Source organism: Camelus ferus, chromosome 7, assembly GCF_009834535.1.
Source record: "Camelus ferus isolate YT-003-E chromosome 7, BCGSAC_Cfer_1.0, whole genome shotgun sequence".
Taxonomy (NCBI): Eukaryota; Metazoa; Chordata; class Mammalia; order Artiodactyla; family Camelidae; genus Camelus; species Camelus ferus.
Genome location: NC_045702.1, coordinates 4,615,674 through 4,642,028, shown reverse-complemented (window position 1 = coordinate 4,642,028; position 26,355 = coordinate 4,615,674). Strand labels below are relative to the sequence as shown.

The 26,355-nt window shown below is 35.5% G+C and overlaps 1 protein-coding gene across 19 annotated transcripts in view; it reads right to left on the bottom strand.

Annotated features, from left to right (window-relative positions):
• The window catches only part of KMT2C (lysine methyltransferase 2C), a 237,767-nt gene that overhangs the window by 56,566 nt on the left and 154,846 nt on the right, over positions 1–26,355 (bottom strand). For 18 of the 19 annotated variants that reach the window (XR_004321207.1, XM_032483052.1, XM_032483051.1 and 15 more), the window contains 12 exons: positions 25,823–25,942; positions 23,168–23,284; positions 18,120–18,221; positions 17,810–17,914; positions 13,202–13,383; positions 12,786–12,950; positions 11,652–11,761; positions 11,035–11,100; positions 9,681–9,893; positions 7,098–7,226; positions 5,295–5,414; positions 2,624–2,754 (listed from right to left, as the gene is read on the bottom strand). Coding sequence is in view for 18 of the 19 variants with exons in the window: in XM_032483052.1 (XP_032338943.1) it covers positions 2,624–2,754; positions 5,295–5,414; positions 7,098–7,226; positions 9,681–9,893; positions 11,035–11,100; positions 11,652–11,761; positions 12,786–12,950; positions 13,202–13,383; positions 17,810–17,914; positions 18,120–18,221; positions 23,168–23,284; positions 25,823–25,942 (1,560 nt within the window). In the remaining variant the exon portion in view is untranslated. The remainder of the gene's footprint in view (positions 1–2,623; positions 2,755–5,294; positions 5,415–7,097; positions 7,227–9,680; positions 9,894–11,034; positions 11,101–11,651; positions 11,762–12,785; positions 12,951–13,201; positions 13,384–17,809; positions 17,915–18,119; positions 18,222–23,167; positions 23,285–25,822; positions 25,943–26,355) is intronic. The other variant, XM_032483062.1, reaches the window with a different exon arrangement.

The following is a 26,355-nucleotide window of genomic DNA, read 5'->3' as shown; positions in this document are numbered from 1 at the left end:
AAATTATGCAACTACAACCACACAATTCTGCAAAACGTGTTTCTAGCAACTATAGTATAATTCAATTCCAGATCACACTACAAATAAATTTAAAAAATGATAGATTTACAATACTATGGCACCTTAATTCATATTATAAGAAAAATTGAAGCTTCGTGAATATCACGGATATTTACAGATTATGTGCAGAGGGCAGCACAGAGTTTGATCTACAGCTTTAGTATTTATACACTCCATGTAGAGTTAGTGATCTCGCACTGATTCAGATTACCACATTAAAGACTTCACACGCTGTAAATCTGAAAGAGTTTTTTATAGTCATTTTAACCACAAACTATATGTACAAAATCTACTGCTATTAAAGGCTTTTGGCTTTTTGTTTGAACTTTCCTCCATTTCAATCTACCTTCTCCACTGTAGGGATCACTGTGTCACGCTGGGCTCCTTACAACTCTAGGATCTTTCCCAGGGAAGCCCTGGGGACACCCTTCACTTACTTCAATGCAAAAACTCTGCTCTAATCTATTTTTTTTTGTGATGTGGTCTGTCTGGAAAAGGAATCCTTGGTAGAGGGCAATTCTGCAGTAACCACCAACATTTAATATAGTATTGCTAAATATACATACACAAAAAAGGTTCACTGCAGCATTTTTTTTAATAATACCAGAAAGTGATAACAGCCTCAATGTCTGTCAAAAAGCTTGACTAAATGAACACCCAGACTACAAAATACATTTTTTAAAAAAGGACGTAGAACCATGCTGTCAAAGAAAAGCTTTAAAATACAGTAATAAAGAAAATTGAGTGATATGTCCAGTAAAACATAAAATACAAACCAAGACTATTGTGACTATGCAAAAATAAATTATTTAGAAAGTTCTGAAAGGATAAACTGTGAGCTGTTCACTTTTGAGAAGGGATAAAGGAGGAGGTATGTGAAGTCCGGCAGAGGAGATGAATATTTGATTTGGAATTTTCACATTTTTTTAATGAACAAGTTATTTCACTATGAAAAAGAAATATGAAAATTCACAAAGATAAATCACTGGACAGAAGGCAATTTGTTTCTTATACCAGGAATGTTCTTATCATTAGGAAAAATGCTAAATAAAAGAAAGCATCTTAGAATTTCATAGATCATTTATTCAATGCCTTCAGTATAAATCTGAGACCACCATTAGCAAGTTTTTTCTTTATGTGACTCATGATGACTTCAGTGGTATTTATCAAACACTGTATCATTCTTATTAATTTGGTAGCTTTTTATTTCATGCGGTTAACATAAGGGTGTGGCTCCACATGGTTTCTAACTTGATATTCAGTGATGCCCAGAACCTGGAGACTTTGGATCTACTACAGAGGTTCCTACGGCCATGCAGCACCACCAGCTCTGAGTAGACCACGTAAATATTTCCACCAGGCAGGTAATACAATTATTTATAGTTTATCTTGACAGTGTTATGATTAATAAAGAAAAACTAGAAAAATTGGAATTCCTAATGGGTTTTTATCACTATATATTCCCAATTTTTTGGTGAAAAATCATACGATGTCCAAGAAACAGAACCACTACAAAAGCTTTCTTTACATCAAAAAAAGCTATATATCACTGATGTACACCAGGGGAATTACACCTTCACACCACAAGAAACAATCCAGCTCAAAAGATTAAGATTACAATAGTAATCAGGAAATTAGATATACTATTTTTAAAGGCTTTTTGGACAAAGTATGAAATGGTCAGTTTTCATACTTTCATTCAAAAACTAAAGAAAGCTTCCTAAATACAGATTACACTTTACAGAAGGATCAGCAGGAAGAGGAGGAGGGTGTGTCATCTACTCAGTTCTCCCAGGAAGGACTATTAAGGGAGGAGGTGAAGGGAACGGGAGACAACACCACAAAGGATGCAACTGAAGATAATTCAAACAGTAAATGGGTCTATTTCCTGAACAATAAAATTGCTGTCATGTATTTTTTAAGGGTACAAAGCTGTAATGAAGAGGTATCTGATGGGATTAAGGGGAAAATTAAACATTTATTAAAGACAGAAAAAAAAGTAAGGCACAGAGTTAAGCACTTTATATACATAATCCTTCATCTCTCAACTTTTCTGTGCAGCAGGTATCACCACAGTTTTATAAATGAGAAAACCAAGGCACACAGATATTAAATAGAACAAGAACACACATCTGTCTGGTAGCAGAGTGGTGTTTCAAAACCAGGACGCGATTTTAAAGACCCATCTTCACTCAGTGAACACAATTACTGTAACCTGTCTTGGCAGAGGGAGCTGTCCACCAGACTTGGGTTAGGGGAGCACATAAGTGTGACTGCCTTGAAAGAAGGAGCTTTCTCAACGCTAATAGTCCTCGTCTATCTTATGAAATATTTAGGAGTGAAAAACTGGGATAAAAAAGAACTTCATGAAAGGTATCAAAGCACAAGAAAAGGTCAATGTAATTTTAGGGGCCCCTGTAAGGTAAAAATGGGATTTATGATCACTAATTAAAAACAAAACAAAGAAAACACGTACAAAAACAACAAAATGGGTTGTCAAAACTCAAAACATCACTTTACATTTCTCTCATTAATAAATACATAATATAAAGTAAAATATTACTTGTAAATAAGCAGGGAAAATTTCTTCAAGTTTATTTTTCCTTTTTCGGTATCTCTTCTTTATTTTTTCAGTGTTTTCAGTAACAGAAACAGATTCATCAACTAGCGTGTCTGGCAGCTGCTCACTCCAGCCTGAAACAACAGGCACACTCATAAACACACGGTTCTTAGCTTTTCAGGTAAACCCACCAACGGCAATTTCACAGCTGACCAACAGCACACAGCTCCACAGAGCCAAATGAACAAACAAGTTTTTTCTTTTCTTTCAGTTTTGAGATATAATATACAACAAAACATAATTTTAAGGTATACAGCATAATGACTTGACAAACATGATTTTCCACAAAAAGATTTCAATGCAAGTTTTAAATACCATAAAAACTTTTCATTTCATATCACTATCAGCATGTTTCCTACTGTTTCTTAGCATTTCCTTACTCGCAAGGCAGAAACTTGGTTGTTCCGTTTTTAAAGTCAGTATTTTGTTAAAGATTGAAAGAAGAAATACACACTCTAATGAGTACGGAGAAATAGGTACTCATACGCTACTAATGGGAATCTAGCAGGTACAATCCTTTTGTAGAGTTTATTGTGAATATCCAACAAAAGGCTTTTTAAAACTGTGTGTCCTTCAATCCAGCAATCCCAAGTTCAGGGGTTTATTGCAAATTAGTTATCTGTAGTATACACATGCTGATAAAATATGACTATCTATGAATATGCTCATAAATACGCTATGAATGCTCAATCTTAAAATCAGAGAATGCAAAAATCCAAAACAGTGGACTACGAAATTAGCAAAGAAACAAGTACACCACTTAAAGCAGGTAAGCGAGGAACCAAATGATACTCTCATGTACTTCTTAAGGCAAATGGCGCATTCCTTCTGAAAATGCATGTAGGCCCTTTCACTGCCAGACTGCATAGGTGGACTGACTCTTCTGAAAAACCACTAAATATAGTGGATTAACATTTTTGAAACAACTTTTAAAAATATACTAGTAATCTAGCCAGAAAATAATTCTCCAAGACCAAAAATTACGGTAAAACAGGAGCCACAAAAATAAGCAAAGAACCAAATAAAGCTCTGTGAAATTTTGCTAAAATCTAGTGACCCTGAACTCTAGTTTTCAGAACCTTATGAGCAATGGGGAACAGAAGACAAAGACCACAGCCGCTTCCTGGGGTGGAGATTAACCAGAGGCGCCTGGCATACAGGTGGGACCCTGAAGGACTCCACACCCAGGGTTGGTTTAATGAGATACACACACATCCCCCCCAGTTCCCCTGGTCCTCCACGCATCACTCACCTCCGCTTCCCTCTCCCCCCCCACCGACAGCAAAAAAAACTGCTTGTCATCTCATCACGGAATACAGTGCTGTGTAGAAAGGCAAAAAAACTAAAATCTTCCCCGAGAGTTTACAAACTCATATAAGCCCTGATGCATAAGAAGTCTGAATTTATATAATGTAGGTGGACCAAAAAAACTTCAAGCTAAGAATTTAGCTTAAAGGAGTCCTAGGGTAGCAGCATCTAACGTTCCTGCCAGCAACAAATGGGAATACTCTCTGAAGGAACCCGGCTTTAATTCGGTCCTCAAGAAAAAGTTAAGAGAATATTCTAAAGAATATGGGCTGTCATAGTTAAAAAACAAACTTGTTTGTTTTGTTTTGTTTAATATATATGTCTCTGTCTCACACAATAAACACAATGAAATGAGGCACCAGGAGACGGGGCCAGGAGATACACAGTAGAATCAGGTGTGCAAAGGCTTTAGAAACTTCATGTTTTATATCAATTAGATACATGAAGAAATAAATGACTGAAACAAAAAGGAATAAGCTGTAAAAAGAAATTACAAAGTGTTTAAATATCAAAAAGGTAGTTTAGAAAAGAAAACAACGCATATTAAATATACATTAAATGACTGGATGACACAGATGAAGAAAAAATACTGAACTAAATGATAAAACTAAAATTATTTAGAGGACAGAACAAAGACGGAGATGGAAAACATGAGAAAGTTTCATTGAACATATCACATTTCTTAACTGGGGCTTATTATAGCCTTGTTAAGTCCTATTAGAAACTTCTTTAAAACCACCATGGCACTAGCTCTTAAAAAGGTGCAGCAATATGTTTTAGAAGTTCACAGGCCAAAACCCATCACACAATAATGCAAGAACTCTGTTACTGACTAAAGTCTTCATTAGAACCAGTTAAGCTATGGCTTAAGCAATGATTGAGCTTTCTTTGAAACTCTAAGTAAGGATGACATACTAAAAATATTTATTGGAGTACCCTGTCATTTTCAACTAAACAACCCCAAAATTTCTGATTTTATGCCAAGTAGCTAAGGCAGGGAAAGAAAGCCCTTTTATGATCGAACACAAGGCACCAAATTTAACTAACTGATTCAGTCCCTAAACTGTTTACATTTAACAAAGGAAAAAAATTGCTAAAAAATCTCAAAGCAATACAGTCTACTGGATTTAAATAAATTCTTTATCAAACTTAAGTTCTCTACTGCAGGCATGAACAATACAGGCACTCAAATCCTTTGATCAACAAGAAACAATAAAACTGTAACTGTAGCAACTATTTAGGATAGCTCTTTTCAATAGGGAATATCAAGACAAAGGGGTTAAATCAAGCAGAATCAGCACCATACCATCATCTCTGCTAGTTAACTGCTCAGAAACGGAGCCTGAGGAATCCTTTCTGATCACAGATCTTTTGGTTTTCCCTTGTCCAGTTCGACTTCTCTGCCGCACCATAAATCCACCAATACCTACCCAAAAGAGAAATTAGATAATCCTATAAATAACAAATTTCTCCCTGTGTTTCCACAGTAAGTAGGGTGGTATTGCTTAAATAGTGAGGCATTTCCCAAATTCAATATAGGCCACTTTAAATCAATCATCTTGTTTTAATGCAAAATACAAGAGTTTGGAAATAAGCAAGTAAAAGAGGTCAAAGCTACTGTTAGCTTGTAACTAACAAACAGGATTAAAAATTTATTCAAGTACAGAAGACTGCATGTATTTATTTCCTCTCCTAAGCAATGTCAGAGCAAACGTTACAGGAATTTACTTAGTGCCAGCAACTCATTATCACCATTCAAGCTATTCGTGCATTAGTTGAGGGAGAACAGATACAAGATACACACTAAACCAGACAATCCAAGTAAAATCAACATGACTTTGGGGGTAATGTGTCTAGTCACTCCCAGATAACACCCTCAGACATGAGCCACAGTCAGACAGCTCTGTAGCAGGAGCACGGAATCTGTGGCCAGTTTAACACTGGTTACTAGTCAATAGTGGGCAAGTTATTTCACTTTTCATTGCTTCAGTTCCCTCACTGGGGAAATACAGATAATGTATAGCACCTGCTCATATACATGTTATAAGCATTAAATAAATTAATTCATGTGAAGAGCTGAGAATAGTGCCTGACACATAGTAACACAAACAGCTCTTGTCACGGGATACAGAGCCTAACAATATACTTTGTGACCTAATGGGCCCCTCAAATGGGTCTCTTATATGGATGACTCCAGTTAAGGCAGAAAAAGGGGGGGGGGAGGAGAAAAAAGAAAACCCAACATTAAATGTAAGTTCCTAAAAGGAATTTGGCAGAGCCTAAGAAAGTGCATTTATAAGTCTCAGAATTGAGAAGAAATGAAATCATTTTCATATAACAATCTATAGGCCCTATACATGGCCCATCTGTAAGAAAAGTAACCTTTCAAGGTCTTGCAGAATACAAAGTTTTTTCCTTATACATCAAAAGGTATTTAGACTACTGTTATCAATAAAATATAAGCAATCAGAATAAAGATTGAACTGACTCAATATAATACCTCATTCATTGATAAACAGACATTAATAAACTGCCTAAAGAAAGCCTATAAGTCCTGTCTTGTGCCCATTTCAGTAATTTTTCCCAGTAAGGCAAATAAAATTTGGCAAGCAAGAAAGCTTCTCTCTCTCTTCCCAGAGGGAGAGAAAAGAAGAGAGTTTTAATTAGTCACATTATTAACTATGTATTTTGACTATGAATTTTAGGAGGTGTAAGAACCCATAAACACAGAAATAAGTTTAAGAAACAAAACTATTAGAAACTGAATGCTAAAAATTAAAAGAATTATGAAAGTACACACCAAGGAAAAATACAACAGCTTTAAAAGTCCAAGTATAAATAAAAGCACATCTAGCAAAGCATCAAATAAAATGGGTAATATTCAGGATAAGCATTAAAATGACTGATTGTGATTGTGAATTTTTCACATAAAAAGCATATTCAAACACTTCAGTTCTTTCATCTATACATACAAGTTTTAGTTTAGAGAGTTGTTAAGAAGTCATATTTCATCCTGATTATTTCATTATCACTGAAGCCCTCAATGTTAAATTTTTCTTGAATTAACTGAGTTTTGATTATACTAAAATGTCTAGCTCAGGCACCAGACCTGGTCTGTATGGTTTCCTTTTTCTCTTTTTGACACCCTCTGTTCCTTCTGCTCCCTTGGTTTCATCATCCACAGCTTCCCGTTCAGGACTGGATTCTGATTTTCCATCACAATCCATAAGTTCCCCTTCTGGAAAAAAGTACACATACAGACAAAAGTTGGAAAAAACTATCAAATACACAATTTCTACATAATAGGCAATACAAAGCAAAGTGGCTGCTGAGCCGTTCTAATCATGCATCCGCGCTGATAGGGAAAATACAGAAAGAGAAGGAAAAGGCCCCAAATGGCTGTAAAACTCATGCTACTTAATGTGTTGTTCTCAGGAAATGAAACGTATACGAATCAGAGAAAGGAAAACACACAGAGAACACTCAAAAAAGACAATTATAAATCAATCAGCACTTAACATATCATTTCCCTGCTTTAATTATGTGTTCAGGTCCAGGAATCCAAGGCTGTCTCTCTAGCCTACAACTCTTGAGCTCCAACTATATCTGTAAGTGGATATTACCTAGTTACTGAAAACTACGTACAAAATTGAACTACTAACTTATGATAAACCTTCTCCCTTTTCTGGGTTTAACCTACCATCATTAAAAGCAAGGAAATGTGCACTGCAGAAGCCAGAATCCTGGGGTACAGCCTTGAAATTCCTAATTTCTTTTCTCTTATAATCAAAACTCCTTAATAGCCCTCAAAAACATTTTATTTCTTTTTACTACCATCTGGGTCCGATTGTGATTTACTGCAATGCCCTCCTCTCCTACCTAGCTTCCCTGACTCCAAGTTTACCTTCCTCTCAAATCAGTTCTTTAAATTGAGGCCTAAATGATCTTTCCATAAATATGCATCAACTGTCTGCCTAAGAATCCTTTGTCTTTCCAGTGGTCTCAAAATGAAGTTCAAATTGCAAGGCCATTATAATAGTCTCTTGTGAACTCTCCTGCTTCACCTCACTCCAATACTGCCAGGCATGCTCAGGTCCTCAAACACATCAAGCTCTTTCTTCCACTACCTCTCCAACCTCCACTTTCCAACTGCTCATCTTTCAAGGTTCATTGTAACTGTCACTGTCTTAGAGAATCCTGGTATTCAGACAAGGTTACCTTCCACAGTTACATGCTCCTGTACGGTATCATCATGCTTCATCTTAATTGTTCTTTTAACGTCCATTTCCTTGCTAGACTATATTCTCCTTAAAATAGGTATCAAGACTCTTATTAACAGCCGCATCCCTCAGCTTGGTGCGTAATAGGGTGTTCAATAAGTATTTCACTGGTGTAATCTCATCAATTCCTTCCTCCTAGACATACACAGTAGTTCTTCACAAGCCCCAAGTCACTTAAAACATCAAAATGAACTACTGTTCAATGATACTGGGAAATGGGTTCTATGTAAGAATCAGAAGGGTTTTCTCCCAACCACACAGACCTGAAAGCACACTACTACAAAAGAAACGAGGATTAGTTGATAATACACAAGAGACAGACCCATTCTAAGACATCACCTCTCACCTGGACAAATGCAACAGCCTCCTAACAGAACTGCGTGCCGCAACTGTCGGGCTTAAAAGTCCGTTCACATCGCAGCAGAGTGCTCCTCCCAGCCAGCGCCTTCGCACTGGCTTCCCTGTGTCTGCGATGCTCTTCCCTCAGACGGTCAAGCGGCTCGATCACAACTTTCAAGGCTCTGCTCAAATACGGCTTTTGGCTCCTCTGCTCCCTCACACCGCTGTCTGCATTCCCGCTCACTCTATTTTTTCCACAGCACTCACCAAACACATTTTTATTAATTACTACATTCTATATTTTTGATAGTCTTTTCTCCAAACACTAAATTGTAAGTTCCATGAGCAGAGAATTATATCTGCTTTGTTCACTGATATGACTTCCAACATCTGGCACACACACAGCAGGAGTTCAATAAATATTGTTCAGTGTTAAAATGTGATGAAACAGAAGTAATTATTATTTTATTTCTGAATCAGCTGAAGAGAAATAACCACCCTAAAAATAAGGAAGCCCATAGTGATTTTCTTCAGAGATAAGCAAAAATAAAACTCATACTAAATCTAATGCCACTAAAATTATTTTTTCATTTCAATTCAACTAGAAGAAACTTGATATGTATTCTGACCAAAAAAAGTCTATAAACAGATGGTTTATAATGAACATCTGTGAATATGAGCTGATACTTGAAGATGAATGACGGCTCTTCCTTTTACAGAATGCATGGATGGAGTTACACTTTAACTTAACCACAGAAATCAAGCTCGCAGCACCTGAGGAGGTTTACGCAGCTACCTAGCAAACTCTGACTTCTCCCATCTGTGATCCTCAAAAACATGGTGCTCCGGGGAGTTTGTGTAACACACATCTGGTCTAAGAGGGTATGTGAAAGGAAGAGAACCTGAAAAGGCAGGACCTAAGAACACTACTCACTTAGAAAGGACAGAGGCACACCAGGGGGGTTATCCAAGCCAGCAGAATTCACTCTTAAATAAATCACATATATTTTTAAAACTACTTAATATGCTCTAACTTTTGCAAACATAGTCCATGGAAAATATGTAAGTATTACCTCGACTGTCATCCATTTCACCATCCCTTGAATGCTCTGACTGGATATCTGGAGGGGTCTGAAGGACAGCCACGCTATTCTGATTTATGATCTTCAATTTCAGCTTTGGTTTTGACCGTTTTCTTCTTGGAACTGTCACTGTGAGGCTCTGTAACTGAGTCATCCCTGATTCGGTCAAACACACACCATCTTGGGTGTAGGTCTTGGGTGGATCTAAAATTATAACATCCCAGGATACAAATTAAAACTCTCACTTTACTTGATTCATCAGTTGATTATTATTCCATAAAACCATGTCAAGGGAATGTGACTTCTATAAACCAATTACCTATGAAAAGCATGAATAATTAATAGTACTCAAAACTAAGAATAATTGGCCAAACTTCCTTGAATTACAGGTAGAAAGGTTGTGAGGTTTTTTTTTAAATGGTCTTCTTGGCACTTCTATTTTCACGTATCAGTACAAGTATTTAGAAGGAAAGCACTGAAGCTAAAAGCAATGCTTCAGCTACCAGACTTCTCCTAGAGTATCTGTTTCAGACTCCAAGGCAAGGACTGATTTACATATGAGAAGTAAGAATACACCAGAAGCCCTTCTGGAAATCAGAAGTATCAATATAATCACTTACAGGGAGAGGTAGTAAATAAGCAGAAATCCTACACATTTTTAAAGATACAAAATTGCTGTTCATTAGAACAATTTCTGTACTATCCAGATGTTTCCGTATAAGATGATATCAAATAGAAGTAGGCAAAAGAATGATAGTTTAATAAGAATATCATGTAAATCACTATTTTAGGCTGACCTATTACAGAAGAAGTAGTAAGAGAATGAACTAATTCCGAAGAAATCTGTTTGTTAACTAGGTCTTACTGTCTGCTAATTGAACACAGTAATGTATCAATAAAACTAAAGCAAGCAGAGTTAACAGTTATTTCAAAAGTGGTTATTTTCAGGGGAGGGTACAGCTCAAGTGGTGGAGTGTGCTTAGCATGCATGAGGTCCTGGGCTCAATCCCCAGTACCTCCTCTAAAAATAAATAAATAAAATTAATCACCTCTCCCTCACCAAAAAAAAAAAAAAAAACAAAAAACAAAAAAACAAAAGGAGGGGTGGGGGTGTTATTTTCATTGTCAATATGCTAAGATTTGTAGGAATACTGTCCCACTAAAGCTGGACAAGTCAGACATTTTATATGCCAATTACAGAAATGATAACCAGCATTAGGGAATGTAGACTGAACACCCGCGTGGATTAAGGCAGGATTCATGTAACATGTGGCAAATCAGTTATATAAAAACAAAACATCTCTTTGCTTTTTGTAAAGAACAGTCAAAGCATTTCAGATTTTACCTAGTTCTTTCACTTTTGTGACAATTTGTGCTACAAGTGAAGATTCACAGCAGTCTGAGGAAGGCACTGAAATGAAAAAAAAAATCATGTAATTTTTTCAGAAAAGGTAAAGTGTATTTAAAGATTTACATCTGATTAAAGTTTCTACTGCTGTACCCATTTTACTGAAATAAATGCTTGAACAATAAATAGAACTAAAGGCGTCTTTAAAACAACAACCTAACAACAAGGAGTCATGGTGCAGGAAATACACGTCATGGAAGAAAAACTGGTAAAGATAAAGGACCAATGTACCGGTTTTCTACACACTGCTATTAACTACAAAATTATGAGTCTTGAAAACAACAATTCCATCTTATAGCAAAAATAATTCTTAATTTACTTCCTTTATGTAAGTAGACTGTTTTAATACCTTAAGTTGGGATGATAAGAGTTATAAATTAACAAGAGTAACTTATTTTTCATAACAGTAACTTATTTTTCATAACATACTTGTCCAAATAATAGTTTCACAAAAAGAGAAAAAGAGCTAGCATGAGGCCCACTCACTGGTTAGGCCCAGCAAGCACAATCAGCTGTGTAAGTGCACACACGCACGGCCTGTATTAATATCTTACCATTTGACGTAGGCATATAGGGTCTGCACATGCTACAGTCAAAACCAATATCTGCCACACTTTCCACTTCCTCTTCAGTATTTAAGTTTTGACAAACTGCATGCATCCATCTAAAAAGATCATATTCACACATTACAAAAAAAAAAAAATATATATATATATATATATATATATATACTGAAGATGGTTTCCTTTTAAAAACTACAAGAGCAGTGGACAGCGTCCGACCGTAAAGCCCCTAGTCTCATGTGCTCCTCCCACCTAGACCACGCTGCACCCTTCTCCTAACCATTCCTACTGACCCACAGAAACCGCGAGAGCTGCAAAGAAGAAAAAGGAATGAGAATAAGTACTACGAAGGAAACAAAAGCACGTTGTATGAGCAGGATGGGGTAACTGCTTTATGATCATATACTGAGGATTTCAGAGACAATGAGGAAGCTAGTTAGGGCAAGAAAGGAACTCAGAAGACTGCCAGTGGTGCCGCGCCCAGGTGCTCCCACTGATGCAGGCACTGTGGGGGAGATACAACAAATGTAAGTGATGGTGAATGTTCACTGCAACACACAAGCTGTTGTCCCGCCTTTGAACAAAGAATTTGTAGGCAGAGTCCTGAGAACCCAGTATTACTGATGAAATAACAATGACTGCTAATATTAACATGTAAAGTGCTAACACAGCACAATATACTATTGATATCGAAGAAAACAGCTTTCTGATTTTGAAGCTGAAAACTACTACATAGGGAGGGCAGGAGCTGGCACCTAATATTGAGATACTTATATCTAGAGTATTAAGAAAAAGTAGTTTAAGGAAAATAGAATACGAGATTCTTTGTAGAATCTAAAAAAAGATTCAAAAATCTTCCATAGAAAATTGCATATATGCAGGCAGTAATTCTACGTCTAATTTCAAGGGATTCATAAACCCTCAAAAAGCCCCAAGTTAAAAATGTTTAGAAGGCAATTGAGAATACCAAACAGGAAACTCTTGTTAAGTTTTTAGCTGACTAAAAATCTGGAAAGGAAGAATCTTATTTCTTAAATTTAAGATAGAAGAAAGTTATTTTCCAATTTCCTTTTGCTATATTTAAGAGAGAAAAGCTTGCAAAAGATGAAAAAAACCACACAATACCTATCACACTGTCTACACTGCAGAATCAGATCTTCTTCTCTGTAGTTTCGACAGCAGACCGGGCAGGAAGACAAGCTTGCACAGGGAGCACACTGTGTGTAATTGTTTTGCCATTCACATCTGAGACCTGCAGACGTTGCTCCACAGTGTCTGCACCACACACACCTGAAATCCAATACCCCAAGTTGCAATTTTATTTGCTTAGTTTTTAGTTACTGTAATTAAAGAAGCTACACATGAACAGAGTAGGGGGAGAGCATTTAATGCATATTTGAAAATTTTTCTGACTAGTGACATCTATCATCGTAAACACGTATTACACAATTAAACAGACGTGGCTAATTTAAAAAAATAACGTAATGTGGGAAAGTCCTGAATTTAAAAGACGAACAAGGGAAATATAAACCCTAGAGTACCATTTGCACTTCCAGCCTCCTTTGGGGACTGTCTGCAATGGAGGGTCTAGGCAGTAGGTGTGGTAACTTATGTCACAATCATCACACAGCAGGAGTCTTCCTGGGTCAGTTGCCTTCCCACAGGCCTCACACACAGTGCACTCAAGACACCTCCAACCTTTGCTCAAAACCACCTTAGTGATCTGTAAAAGAAACAGCCAATTCGTATGGTTCATATATTAGCTTACACCTCATTCTGCATGATCAAATACGCCGTATAAACTAATGTGGTGCTTATTTATACACCTAGAAGCAGAAAAGAGGCAAGCAATTAGCATTCACTGAGCGCCCACAGTGGCCTAGTACCAGGTGGGCACGTTTGTATACTTTCAGGAGTGTGCCTACTGGACAGAATAATCAAAATGATACATATCTTAAAGCCTTTTTTAAGTTCGTGTAAGTACCTTGTGCTGTGGGTCTAATGTCCACTTTACAGATGTGGTAACAGGATTTTAAAGAAATCAAGTAAATGGTCCCATTACTGTTAATGCAGTTAATTTCATCTATGACATTTCAAGAATTCATTATTCTGAAACTTGGGTACATTGCATAAGGGATTTGTATATTAAAATCAATATAAAAATGTAAAAAATTTAAGGTACACTCTGAGTTCTCAAGGCCAGTTTATGGTCTTGGAGGATTTTAGGCTATGAAGCTAGGACTTCAAGTTCACATTTACTCCTCTGCCTCAAGGGCAGTAGAAAAGTTTGAGAATCTCTATACTTCTGATCAATTCCTCAAAGCAGCCATACTATGTAATATTAAGAATCTAGAATCAACTCAAAGATCTCAAAAGACTACAGTTTATAGATAAAAAGGACCACAAAGTGCCTGTTACGATGAAACAGCAAGCCATCAACATCCATACTAAACCCCAATCGTGAGGATTAAGAACATCTAAAAGCTGCCTGAGAAGTCAAGAAGAGTTAAATAAAGGAACAACTTTCAAAATAGCACCAAATTTTCCAACTTTGGATGCTAAAATAGAGTAATAGTTCTCAATTTCATGGGGAAATACTTCAAGGTACAATTCTTAACCTAGCTAACAAGCAATTAAATGTGATGTGCAATGCCTCTCAGATACACAGGGATTCAAAATTCACCTCCCTAGTATTCTTTCTAATGAAGTTACAGATATGAGGAACAAAATGAGGATGTATATACCAAGAAAAAGATGTGGAATCCAGAAAGCAATGAACTCAACAGAGACCATCAGCCCAGAGATGTGTAAGGATGAGAACTGAGCAACAGGTCTAGAAGCAGCTAACACAGTTCAGAACAGGGAAAAGGAGAGTGTGGAAAGCAGGCAGGGCTCTTTCCAGAAAAACAGGTTCTTAAAATAATAATCTACAATAGGTAAAAACAAACAACAAAAACTAATGGAAAATCATGGATCATTATTTTCTTCCTGCTATAAAAAACTCCATGAAAACCAAAATAAAGTCATAGCACATTACTTAGATCTCCACTGAACATTTACAGAGTCATAACCGCCATGGTTCACTAACTAAATGTAGTAGAACAGCAATATCGGAGGATACTGGGACAAGGCAGGGGGCCTATTTTAGGAGCTAGATCAGCATTTATTAATTCATAGCAGAAAGTCAACAAAATCTAACACAGATAGAGCAGTAGCCCCAGCATAGCCCTTAGAGCTGCAGAGTAACTGCAAGAAGGACCTGAAAGAACCCAAAGCGGCTGCCTTGAGGGATCAGGATTCAGACCTGGAGGCAGAGTGAGGCAGGGAGGCCAGTCATTACAAGGCTTTACAGACATTTAATTTTTAAGTATGGACATTTATTACTTTGATTAGCCTACTTACTCACATGTAGATTAGTCTTAGATTGTCAAGTTATATTATCTACCCAAATGGGGAGGAAAAGCAGTGTAGCTCAGAGGAGCAGTCAACACTTTTTCAGTGAAGGGTAGGAAATAAACATTACAGAATTTGTGGGCCAGATAATCTCTTAAACTACACAACTGCGCCACTGTGGTGTGAAGCCTACCACAGACACATGTAAACAAAAGAGTGTGGCTGTGTTCCAATAAAACGTCACTTATCATAAATAAAAATTAAAAATAAAATTAAAAAATAAAAAATAAAAAATAAAAGGCAGTGGACCAGATGTGGCCTGTGTGCCATAGTTTACCAACCCCTGGCTTAGGAGAAACATAAGATAAAAAGTCAAATTTTTTAAATAATGTATCTTCATTCCTATTTTCCTATTTCAAAGCCTCTGGTCCTTTATAGGCAAACTCTCAAGCCCCTCAGTTTTATACTGACTCCCTGACATACTACAGTCTGGGCACTATGCTCATCACCACTGAAACTGCCCGATTCCATCAGTCAAGACCTCCTTACTCCCGAATCTAGATGACATTCTAGTGCTGTGTTATCTGACCTCTCTTCAAGCACTTCAACATTTGAACAATCTCCCGCCCTCTGAAATTTCCTCTTAGTATAGATATCAGGGTTATACTATCAACTCTTTTTTTCCTCCTGTTAAACTGGTTTTGTCTTCATTTTCAAGAACTCTTTGAGTACGGTATTAATCCAGGGTCGCATCCATGGCACCATGTTGAAGGTTTGAGAGACTGTGTTTTTTTAGTCTGTAATGGATATCAGCCTCAACTGCAATGGAGTAACTGAGACGAGATCTGTCTTCCATAATAAAATACTAGAAAACTGGGCAAAATGTATGCAACACCTGCCCTCAGAGATGGAACAAAGGGCAGTACAGAAATGTGTTTCTGAGGACAGAGTACTGGAAAGAATGGAACAGTAAGAAGTAAGAGCTCCAGAACTCTACACAGAATTCCCTGAAGTCTTTGGCTGAACACCACGCTGCACATCTAGGTGGTCAAACAAGGACCCAAAAACAAGGCAAAGAACAACTCCTGGGAATTTGTAGTAATTATCAACATTCAGTCCACACAACACCAGAAGGCATCTGAATCTCAACCACTCAGGCTGAAAAGACACTGGTGAGCTGGGGACTGGAATGGCAGGGAGGGGAAGGTTTAGAGAGAAGTCAGCAGCGATCTCATAAAGGACATGCTTCAAGTATTAAACTGGCGCTAGAAGTAGCTAAGAAAGTGTGGTCTAAACTATTTTCGAAATAATACTGCGATGTTATTTTTTTTTCCACTTTAATTCACTCAGTGATGTTTTGTAGAGACTACATGTATAAAACATCATTACACTGACATCATATGAGGTATGTCTGCCTTTTTTTTTTAATTTTTTTATTTTTGTGTTTTAAAATACTCTTTGTTTTAATTTATAAAACAGTAAATATTCAGTAATTATCATCCTCATTAACAAAATGTCTATGGGGTCCTCAGTAATTTTTAAGAATGTTAAGGGTTCTAACACCAAAATGTTTGAGAATAGCCACCTCAGAGTGAAGGCTCTCTGGACCTACCTCAGAAAGCTTAAAAAGATCTTCAAAAGGTTCAGACTTATCCACAAGTAACTGTCTGCCACAACAAAAACTCTGCTTTTTAAAGGAACAAAATCCTGACTCCCAACAATACAGTATCACAATGCACAATGCCTACATTCAATCACACACACACACACAAATCATTAGCTGTTTAAAAACAGGGGCAGGGGGCAGGAAAGCATATTCCAATGAGGAGAAAAATTAATTAACACAATGAGAAATACCAGAGACGATAAAATCAGCAGACAATTATAAATTTTTCAGGGACTTGAAAGAAAAAAACATAATGAAGAAAAAAATTTTACACTACAAGATTAATGTAAACCATAAAATGGATAAAAACCATAAAAAATACAATTATCTGGGTGAAAAAACCACTGGACAGCATTAAAAATAGATTCGATACTGCATAGTAACTGAGTTTTAAGAATGTAATAGAAACTACAAAAACTAAAGCACAGAGAGAAAAACAATTGGGACAAAAACAATCAACCAAGTGTCAGCAATCTGAGGACAGTATCTCGCAATTTCACACATAAAACTGAGACTCCAGAACGGTAGTAGGGAGGTGGCGGGGTGGGTATGGGGCTGGGGGAGTAGGTTGGGGAACAGAAAAAAATTTCAAGAACTAAATGCCAAAAGAGCTCCAAAACTGATTAAAAATGCAAACCCACTCACATTCAAGAAGCATAACAGAAAGTGTCCTTTTGTATATGGATGGGGGCCTAGGAGAGCAAATGAGACCAGGGTGAACTAATGAGCTTTTTTTTTACTAAGTACTCTCAACTTTCATGATCCATGGACAGAATAAATCAACTAAACTTCATGCCTCAGCGAAAAATAGTATAAAGTATCTATTAAATTAACGATACACATTTTTTGTTCTACTTTTTTAAGACAAGGCAGGATAGTTACCACAATTTAGACCATAGCTTTACAGAAGTTCACTTCTTGAGGTAATACTTTAAAGGCAGTGAAGTACTTAAATACTGTCACATATGCAGAATAATCCTAACAATACTCGATTAACTATTAGACCTGGAAGCTACTCAAATCAAATCTCAATACAGTTTTGTTAACTTCAAGCATATTTACCTTAATATTTAAATTTACGTCTATTTACCTTAATACTGACACAGTATGGATGGTAACACTGACCACACTGAGAACAGGCAAGTAATCTCCCCTCTGCTCCTTGGCCGAAACTGCCACAGACTACACACATATCCTGAAATTTAGAACACATCAGCATGTTTTAAATTGGAGATCAAACTAAGTATACTATTACTGTACTAATTTTACAATTTAAAAAAACGCTTTCTAAGTTAATACAGCTCTAGAGCTAAGTATTAGATTACTTCAGTGCATGTGGGATGAAGCGGAAATGGGCAAACAGGAATTCAGAAGTGGAAGGCAAATAATCTAGTCCAAACCTGATGCAGAGTGAACTTGTCACTACTGGAAAACAGCACAACTGTATTGTGCATCGAGTTTTCTTCTTCATCCTTATTTGATGAAATATCTGCAGCAGACACCTACAAGAAGAAAAATACACAAAACGCCAAGTTACATTTTTCACTTTATTACATTTAACTGGAAAGCTTAAGAAGATTCATATTTAAAATACAGCTTTTTTGCAAGGGACTATACTAACAATTCCAAATTAGACGATTATTGACAAGACACTCCCATAGAAGTATAAGCTATGGCATTTTTAAATTCACTTATTGTCTCTTCAGAGTCACAAGCCCCACAGATCAGGAAGCAATGAGAAAACATTAATCTGTCTTTCCTAAGACTTGATTACCCATAATCTAATCAAGAAAATAAAATTTTATGTGCGCACACACACGCACATTCATGTATCACTCTATTTCACTGACTCTTAAAATCTGCAATGTGGGTAGTCTGAGAGGTATAAAGTTAAAAGTATAAAACATACACCAGATTTTGAAGACTCAGTACCAAATAAGAAAGAATATAAATAAAGGTCATAAATAATTTTGTGTATTTTTTTGGTTTTTTAATTTTAATATATTTTACCTAATATCCAAAATATTACCATTTCAATATGTAATCAATAACATTGTTAGATATTTCACATTCTCTTTTTTCATTGTAAGTCACTGAAATATCGTACATATTTTAACTTACAGCATATCTCAATTCATACACAAAATTTACATCAGAAATAATTTGATCTGTATTTAAATTTCATGAAGTTTACAGCTGAAAAACAGATTTACATACCCAAATTGTTCTAAACACACCTAGAAGTTTTCTAGCAACTAAATCAAGTACAAAAACATTTTTTTCTTGAAATATTTATATCCACATTTATAAAACTGGCTCATCTTTTTTAGAATAATTGATTTGACTCTGAATTAAAGACATATCTGCTTGAAAACTATATCCAACTTAAATTAACTAACTCTAATTCAGAAGGGCATTGAAAAATTGAAAAGCAACACTAAATCAATAGCAACAAAATGGTCTTCAAATTTTCTTATAGTTTTTAGTCAATTTACACGCACTGCCAATTAAAACTAAAATCTTCTACATATTGACTTAAATTAGAAATCTGTAAAATCAACATTGATTTGTATGATAAAAACTTTCCATTTCAATATAAAGCTAACAGGTATGACAATTTATAATTTTGTGTATTTTATAAGTCACATGTTGAAATGATACTATTTTGGACATACTGGGTCAAAAGACACACATTAAAATTAAATTTCACCTGTTCCTCTCTCTGTTTTTAATTTAGCTATAGGAAGTTTTAAATAACATATCTGGTTCACATATTTCTTCAGGGCAGCAATGTTTCAGAATATAATTATTTTGAATAACTTATCAAAATTTCAGTATTAGCCAAAGGATTATGAACCATAGCTGTTCAATTCTGGACTTGGTTAAAATGAGCAAATCAACTAACTATGCACTGGCTTGTTAATAATTATTTCCAGAGTACTTATGAAAAAAGCTCTGAACTGGATGCTAAAAAAGAGAACAGGGAGCCATTGCCAAAATTACAAAATACGATCCTCTTTGCTTTAAAAGCTTACAATTGTCCTGGAAGGACAGAGTTGAAACACAGTAGGTTACAGTCAAATAAAAAGTAATGGAATTATTGTTCTTGAAGAATAACTGAAAAAAGAGTTACTAAATGGAAAGAATACGTTACAGTAATAATATTTTTCCATGTAAATGAGTTTCAATGCAGTTTTAATGGACAGTACGACTGTTACGATAGAGTTAACAATTAGAGCAGTTTACAGTCCAAAGGCCTAAAGACAACAAAGGAAGAGTGCAAGCAACCTAGACAGTCACCACTAGAGAATGACCAAAAATATGAAAAATCTGAAGTATGAGAAATTACACAGCACTTTGAAAAATAGCAGGGCAGAAATCTACATGGATTTCCATGAAGAAATCACCAAGCTAACATTGCTGAGTGGAAAAATAAGCTGTACTTTGTGATGTAGACACTATGGTATGAAAACATGCAATACGTAGTCTACTGGCACATGTAACAGGTTGAGTCATAAGAAATTGCTGGTTTTGCAGGGCAAAAGTGGTTGAATGTTGGCAGTTTCATATGGATCAACCTATTACGTAAATGCAACAAAACTGGTGAAAAAATCAGGGCTTAGGAAGTAGTGGTACTAGAGAAAACTTTGATCTATCTATAATGTTTTAATTTTTTTAACTGAGGAAATGTATTCATACATTATATGTATATCCCCAAATTAGCTCTTACAAATCAAGGAAGATGACTTCATAAACTTAGAATACATTCTATCAATAATAAATTAAGTGCTGCTAAGAATGGAGTAACTAGTAATTCAACCACAGGACTGGTGATAGATTGAGAAGCCAAAATGGATCCACAAATGAGTCTATCAGTGAATAATGTAACAAAGAAATTTCCAACACTAAACAACTTTTCCAGAAAATTCAAGAGTAAAATGTATTTCCCAATTCATTCTATGAAGCCAACATTAAGCGGATACCAAACCAAAGACATGATAAAAAAATAACACTAGAGACCAATATCCCTCATGAATGTAAATATTAGAAGTCTAAAACTTTAAACAAACTAAATCCAACATCATGACTAAGTGGAGTTTATCCCTAGAACTGCAAGATTGCTTTATCATACAAAAGAACCAACTGATGTAACTCATGTATCACCAAACAAACCACTCAATCATCTCTATAGATGCAAAAAAAGCATCTGGACAGAACCTACTTTTGACATCTACTCCAAAAATATCTCAGCAAACTATGAATAGAAAGGAGGTTCTTCAAACTGATTTAGGATGTCCATTAAAACAAAGCAAAAATAAGGCTAACACCATACTTAATGATGAGAAACTATATGCTTTCTCCTCAAGGTCAAAAACAAGGTTATCTGATCTCACCACTTCTATTCAACACTATACTCTTTATAGCAAATGCAATAAAGAAAAGAAATGAAAGATCTCCAGATTAAAAACAAAGACATAAAACTGTCTTTATCTGCAGACAACATGATTGTACATGTAGAAAATCCAATGGATTCCACAAATAAGCAACTAGAATAAGGGAGTTAAGATTGTAGGATACAAAAAAGAATAGTATTTCTAGAAATCAGCAGCCAGCCAACCACAATTTGAACTTAAGATAACACTATTTACAATACCATTAAAAAATATGTAAGACAAATCTGAAAAATGGTGCCTGTTCAACCTGCCTGTTGAAGATTAAAGAACATCAGCTGAAAAAAATTAAAGACTTAGAGAAATGAAGAGATACACAGGACTTCATCAAAACTAAAACATCTGCTCTTTGAAACAGTTAAGAAAGTTAAAGACAAACCAAAAAAATGCAAGAAAAATATATGCAAATCATATGATAAAGACCTTATGTTTCAAATACATACAGAAAAATCAAAACTCAGCAAGTTAAAAATGAAACAATTTTTAAAACATGTTGATGATTTGAAGGTTTTATCAAAGAAGATACACAGACAGCAAATAAGCACATAAAAAGTTGATCAAACCATCAGTCATAAAAGAAATGCAAACAAGATACTCTCAACATACCTGTTAGAATGGCTAAAATTATGAAGACTGGCCATACTAAGCATGGGTGAGTTATGTGGAGGAAATGGGAATTTCATATATTCTTGCAAATATAAAATGTCATATTCAACTTGAAAAATAACCTTTTCTTAAAAAGCTAAGCATATACCTACCAGTATCCAGCCACTCCAATCTTAGATATTTACCCACGAGAAAGAAAGCACATGTCCACAGCAGACTTGTATGTAAAAGTTTAGAGCAGCTTTATTTCTAATAGCCAAAAAACGGAAGCAAGCTCAGTGTCCCAACAGATAGACAAACTGTGGCACAGCCATACTATGAAATGCTCCAGCAACAAAAAGGAGTGAACTATTAACACATAAGAGCATGAAATAATTACACTGAGTGAAATAAGTTAGACCAAAGAGTAAATTCTGCATGACTCCACTTACATGACCTCTAGAAGATGCAAACTAATGGAAGTCAGGTGAGTCACTGCCTGAGGGTAAGGCCTGGCAGGCAGGGAGGAAGGCAGAGGGATTCCAGAGGGCACAAGGGAACTGAGGGGTGAATACCTTGACTGTGGTGTGGTTTTCAAGGGTGTACACATACGTCCAAACCTGTGCAACTGCACACTTTAACTACTTGTACCTTATTTTATATCAACTATACCTAAATAAGCATGTTAATTTGGGGGATGAAGAGGGATTTACTTTTTTTAAAAAAAGGACCAGAATTCAAGTTTCCTTACGCCTTTAGTAGTAAAACTGAACAATCCTCCCTGTCTCCTGAACTTAAAAAGATAATTAAAATGATAACTAGAATCTGAAAAACAGGGTATCGGTAAAATAGTAGTTACTGCATGAAATATCTGCCATTGTTTGCCAAATGCATTTTTTTCAATACACATTTAAATATAAAAGCCTCGTAAGGTGCCAGTGAGCAAATATTTATCAATCTTAAAATGTCAAAGATAATCATAAAATCTTCAACATTTATAGAGTTCATACTAATCTGTAACGTTTCTAATTTCTTCTGTAAACCACAGTACAACATTGAGAGCAACTACAATCAAAAACATAAAACGTCAACATAATTTAATTCTTCAAATAAACTCAAGAATATAATGGGAGTTTTGTGGGGGTTTTTTTTTAATAAAGAGCAAATACATACTTGATTTTTGGGAAAGGCTGGCATAGAAAGATTAAAGAGGAAGGTGAGAAAAAGGGATGAGAAAGCAGAAACTATGAAAGAAAACCTCATCAGGGGTTTAAAAAGAAATGCAAAGTAGAGATAAAAATTTTAGCTTATTTATGTGACTCTTAGAATCTAACTACTTTGCTACAAACGAGATTGTCATCATCAGCTGATGGATAAAGGATTACAGCAAACTTAAAGGGAGTGAACCTTACCCCAGGTAACACAACTGCCCCAATTCCACTTTTCAATTTTGATCTGCCTCTGCCACCTCGTCCTGACAGTCCCGCACCACGAGGTCGCCGCTTTCCTGGGAATCCTGACCCACGGCCCTATACAACACATATGGAAAAGTCAGCAGTCTGCAAAAGCCCAGAAGAATTTTAAATCCAAATGTTAGGTAAACCATTTTATTAAATGTTACACAAATACTTGCTTCCCTCTTTTATTCTGATCGGATGATAAAGAGAACAAGCTTATTATTTGCATCTTTTGATATGTATTCTGTGACTACATAAAATCAGACTTGGGTCTGTCATTGTGAATGCCCTGCATCAGTAAACCTTGGCATTATTTTTCCATTTCCTAATCTTACATCTTAAGTGGCTAGAGCAGCCACAACCTCAGCCAGGTTTTCATTTTCACGTACAACAAATTGTACTGTATACAGAGCAGGTATAAGGAAGGACTTTCTTGCTAATGGGTTTCTCATAATTATATTAATAGCTAACAAGTCCTGAGTACTTACTATGTGCTGCTCTAAGCCCTCGTTACTCTCAAAAAAATCTCATCAAGTCAGGACTATTTTATTATCCCCATTTTAGAGACAAGTATACTGACGAATAAAAAGGTTAAGTAATTTGCCCAAAGTCCTGCAGCTGGCAAGTCTGGTCCCAGGGTCCATGTCCTTTACTACTATTCTGTACCAGAACCATATTCTGTACCACTACACTGCATGAAAGCTTATTTTTGCTAGTGTATAAGAGTATTTTTCCTCTGTCATTGAAACTGTCAATTTCCTTTACTATTCAATAGCTGACCATATGAAGTGAACATGTATACCTCATTCTACCACAGTATTTAGAGGACACTTATTTTAAAGACTATAGGAAAGCTGATAAAGTAAATGGCTTGTTTTAAATCATCTAGATAAATTATTTCCATTTCAAGTCATTTTTATCTGGATTTTTACCCAATACAAGAAAAAATTCTTAGGGAAAACATGTTAAATTCCCTGACATTTTAACAAATAAGTACTAAGGTTATATGTTGTTTTCCTATTTATTCTCAGACTTACGCATTACTACCTTAAAAACCTGGCATTATGTGTATTTAAGATTACTAAAATGCTCGGGAAAATCTTTTCTGATATTTTCCCTAACAAGTTAAATAATATGTCACATTTTCAACTAATGTCACTTATCGCAGTTTGAAATACTGAACTCGTCACCTATTTACGTGGTAGAGTGGTTTCCAAGTAGTAATTTATGGTCCTATTGTGAGCATAAAAAAGACATACATGAACACAAAGGATTGGAAGGTCTTTTCTTTCCCTTCAGTTTTAGTAAACACAGCCAACTTCCAGCTTTCCGACTGCCTCTCCTTGTCCTCTTAAGCTGCTCTCTCCTTCAGCTCTTGAGCTTCTTTGAACAAGGGACAGGGTAGGGTCGAATTGGATAGTTTCGTTGGTTTTTGATTGGAATAAAAGATTTCTTTAAGGCAGTGATTAAGTCAGGACTAAAGCAATCCCGATTTGTTTTTCCTCAACATCCAATGAGAGAGATAAGAATAAGTGAAAATTGGTGGTATCTGCTTTAAAATGGTTAAACAAGTCATAGTTTTCTTTTCATTTTAAGAATCAACAGAATGCAGTAATCCAGTCATAAAGGACAGTCAATTGTGCTTACACATATTCAAGAAAATCATCTAAGTTATAAGTAATAAGTAGTTCATTTCTTTTTTTTAAGATTCCACATATAAGAAATAGCATATGGCATTTTTTCCTTCTCTTTCTGGCTTACCGTTGTTTTACTCTTAAAACAAATATTAATATTTTCAACACCTTGTATGACATCAAGCTGAAAAAGTTGTTTTACTCAAAACAAATATTAATATTTTCAACACCTTGTATGACGTCAGCTGAAAAAGTTCTTCCAATGGTGATATAAAAAAAGTGGAATCTAGAATTCTTTTGAAATTCTTGATTAGTCTAAATTTAAAACCCTTATTCCAGAATTATTCATATACAGAAGATGAAGAAAAACTATTTCCTCTAGTCAGTAAAATATTTTAACTTTTTAGATGATTAACACCTTTTCAAATTAATTTTTTACCTTTCAAACTGCATCACACTACTTAACTTACTTCAAGGACTGGCAGTGTCATCCACCAATGACATGAAACAGAAACCCTATAATTTTTAGGCTATTAATACAGACAACAAAATCTGCTACAATTTTGGCATTTCTTCTCCATTAGTACATAATAGATTAATGTAGTTTTTCTTCTGTTCTTTTCTAAGCAACAAAATTTCATGATACCACAAACGAACAAGTCCTTAATTACTTTATAGCCTATGTGACAAGGATTTCCCTCATAAAAATACTGCTAATTACAACATAAGAGGAAGCAATCATTTTAAAAGGTTAAAAATTTACACTTAAAATCAGTCATGTAAAGTGGCAATTTAATCTCCACCTAGTACAGGTTTTTAAATGCAAGCATGTTGCTTTTTCATATTAAAATTTTTGGATTAAAAAAAGTGGCTTTGGATCAACTATTTATCTAGAAAAGAAAGGTTTATTAACTTCTACTCCGACAAAACCAACCAGAAAGAAATGATATATGAATGTAAATGCAATTTTATTTACCACTTTGATGCTCCAAATGGCACTGCCAGGAAGCTGCCTGGGTTTAAAAATTTCCCGACCTTCTGAAATGTCTGGGGACCAGGAAAGTGGGCTCACTGTATTATGTGTACTCCAAGCCCCCTAGGATATGGCAGGTGAGAAAATAGATGTATAAAACTCAGCAACATAAAAAGTCAAAGCCAGCAACTAAGGAATTTTAGAACAGCAAAACCAAATGCAGACGTACGGAAATTTAGGACAAATTGCTTCAAGGTAGGGAAAATAAGCTTATCACTTAAAGATTTCATACATAAACGTTTGCAGCTACAATTTAATTTACATTGAATATTTTATTCTGGTTAAAGTATCAGTACAATGAAACTTAGTAAATATTAAAGTTTATATGACATAAACTGCAATTATGGTGCCAAAACATAAATAAACGTCAATCAAACTTTAAGAATTAACACTGTAAGAAGCTATTTAGGGATTATTCTCTCCTAACAACTATCATTCTAATGTAACTTAAAGAATGTTATGTATATTTCTTGCTA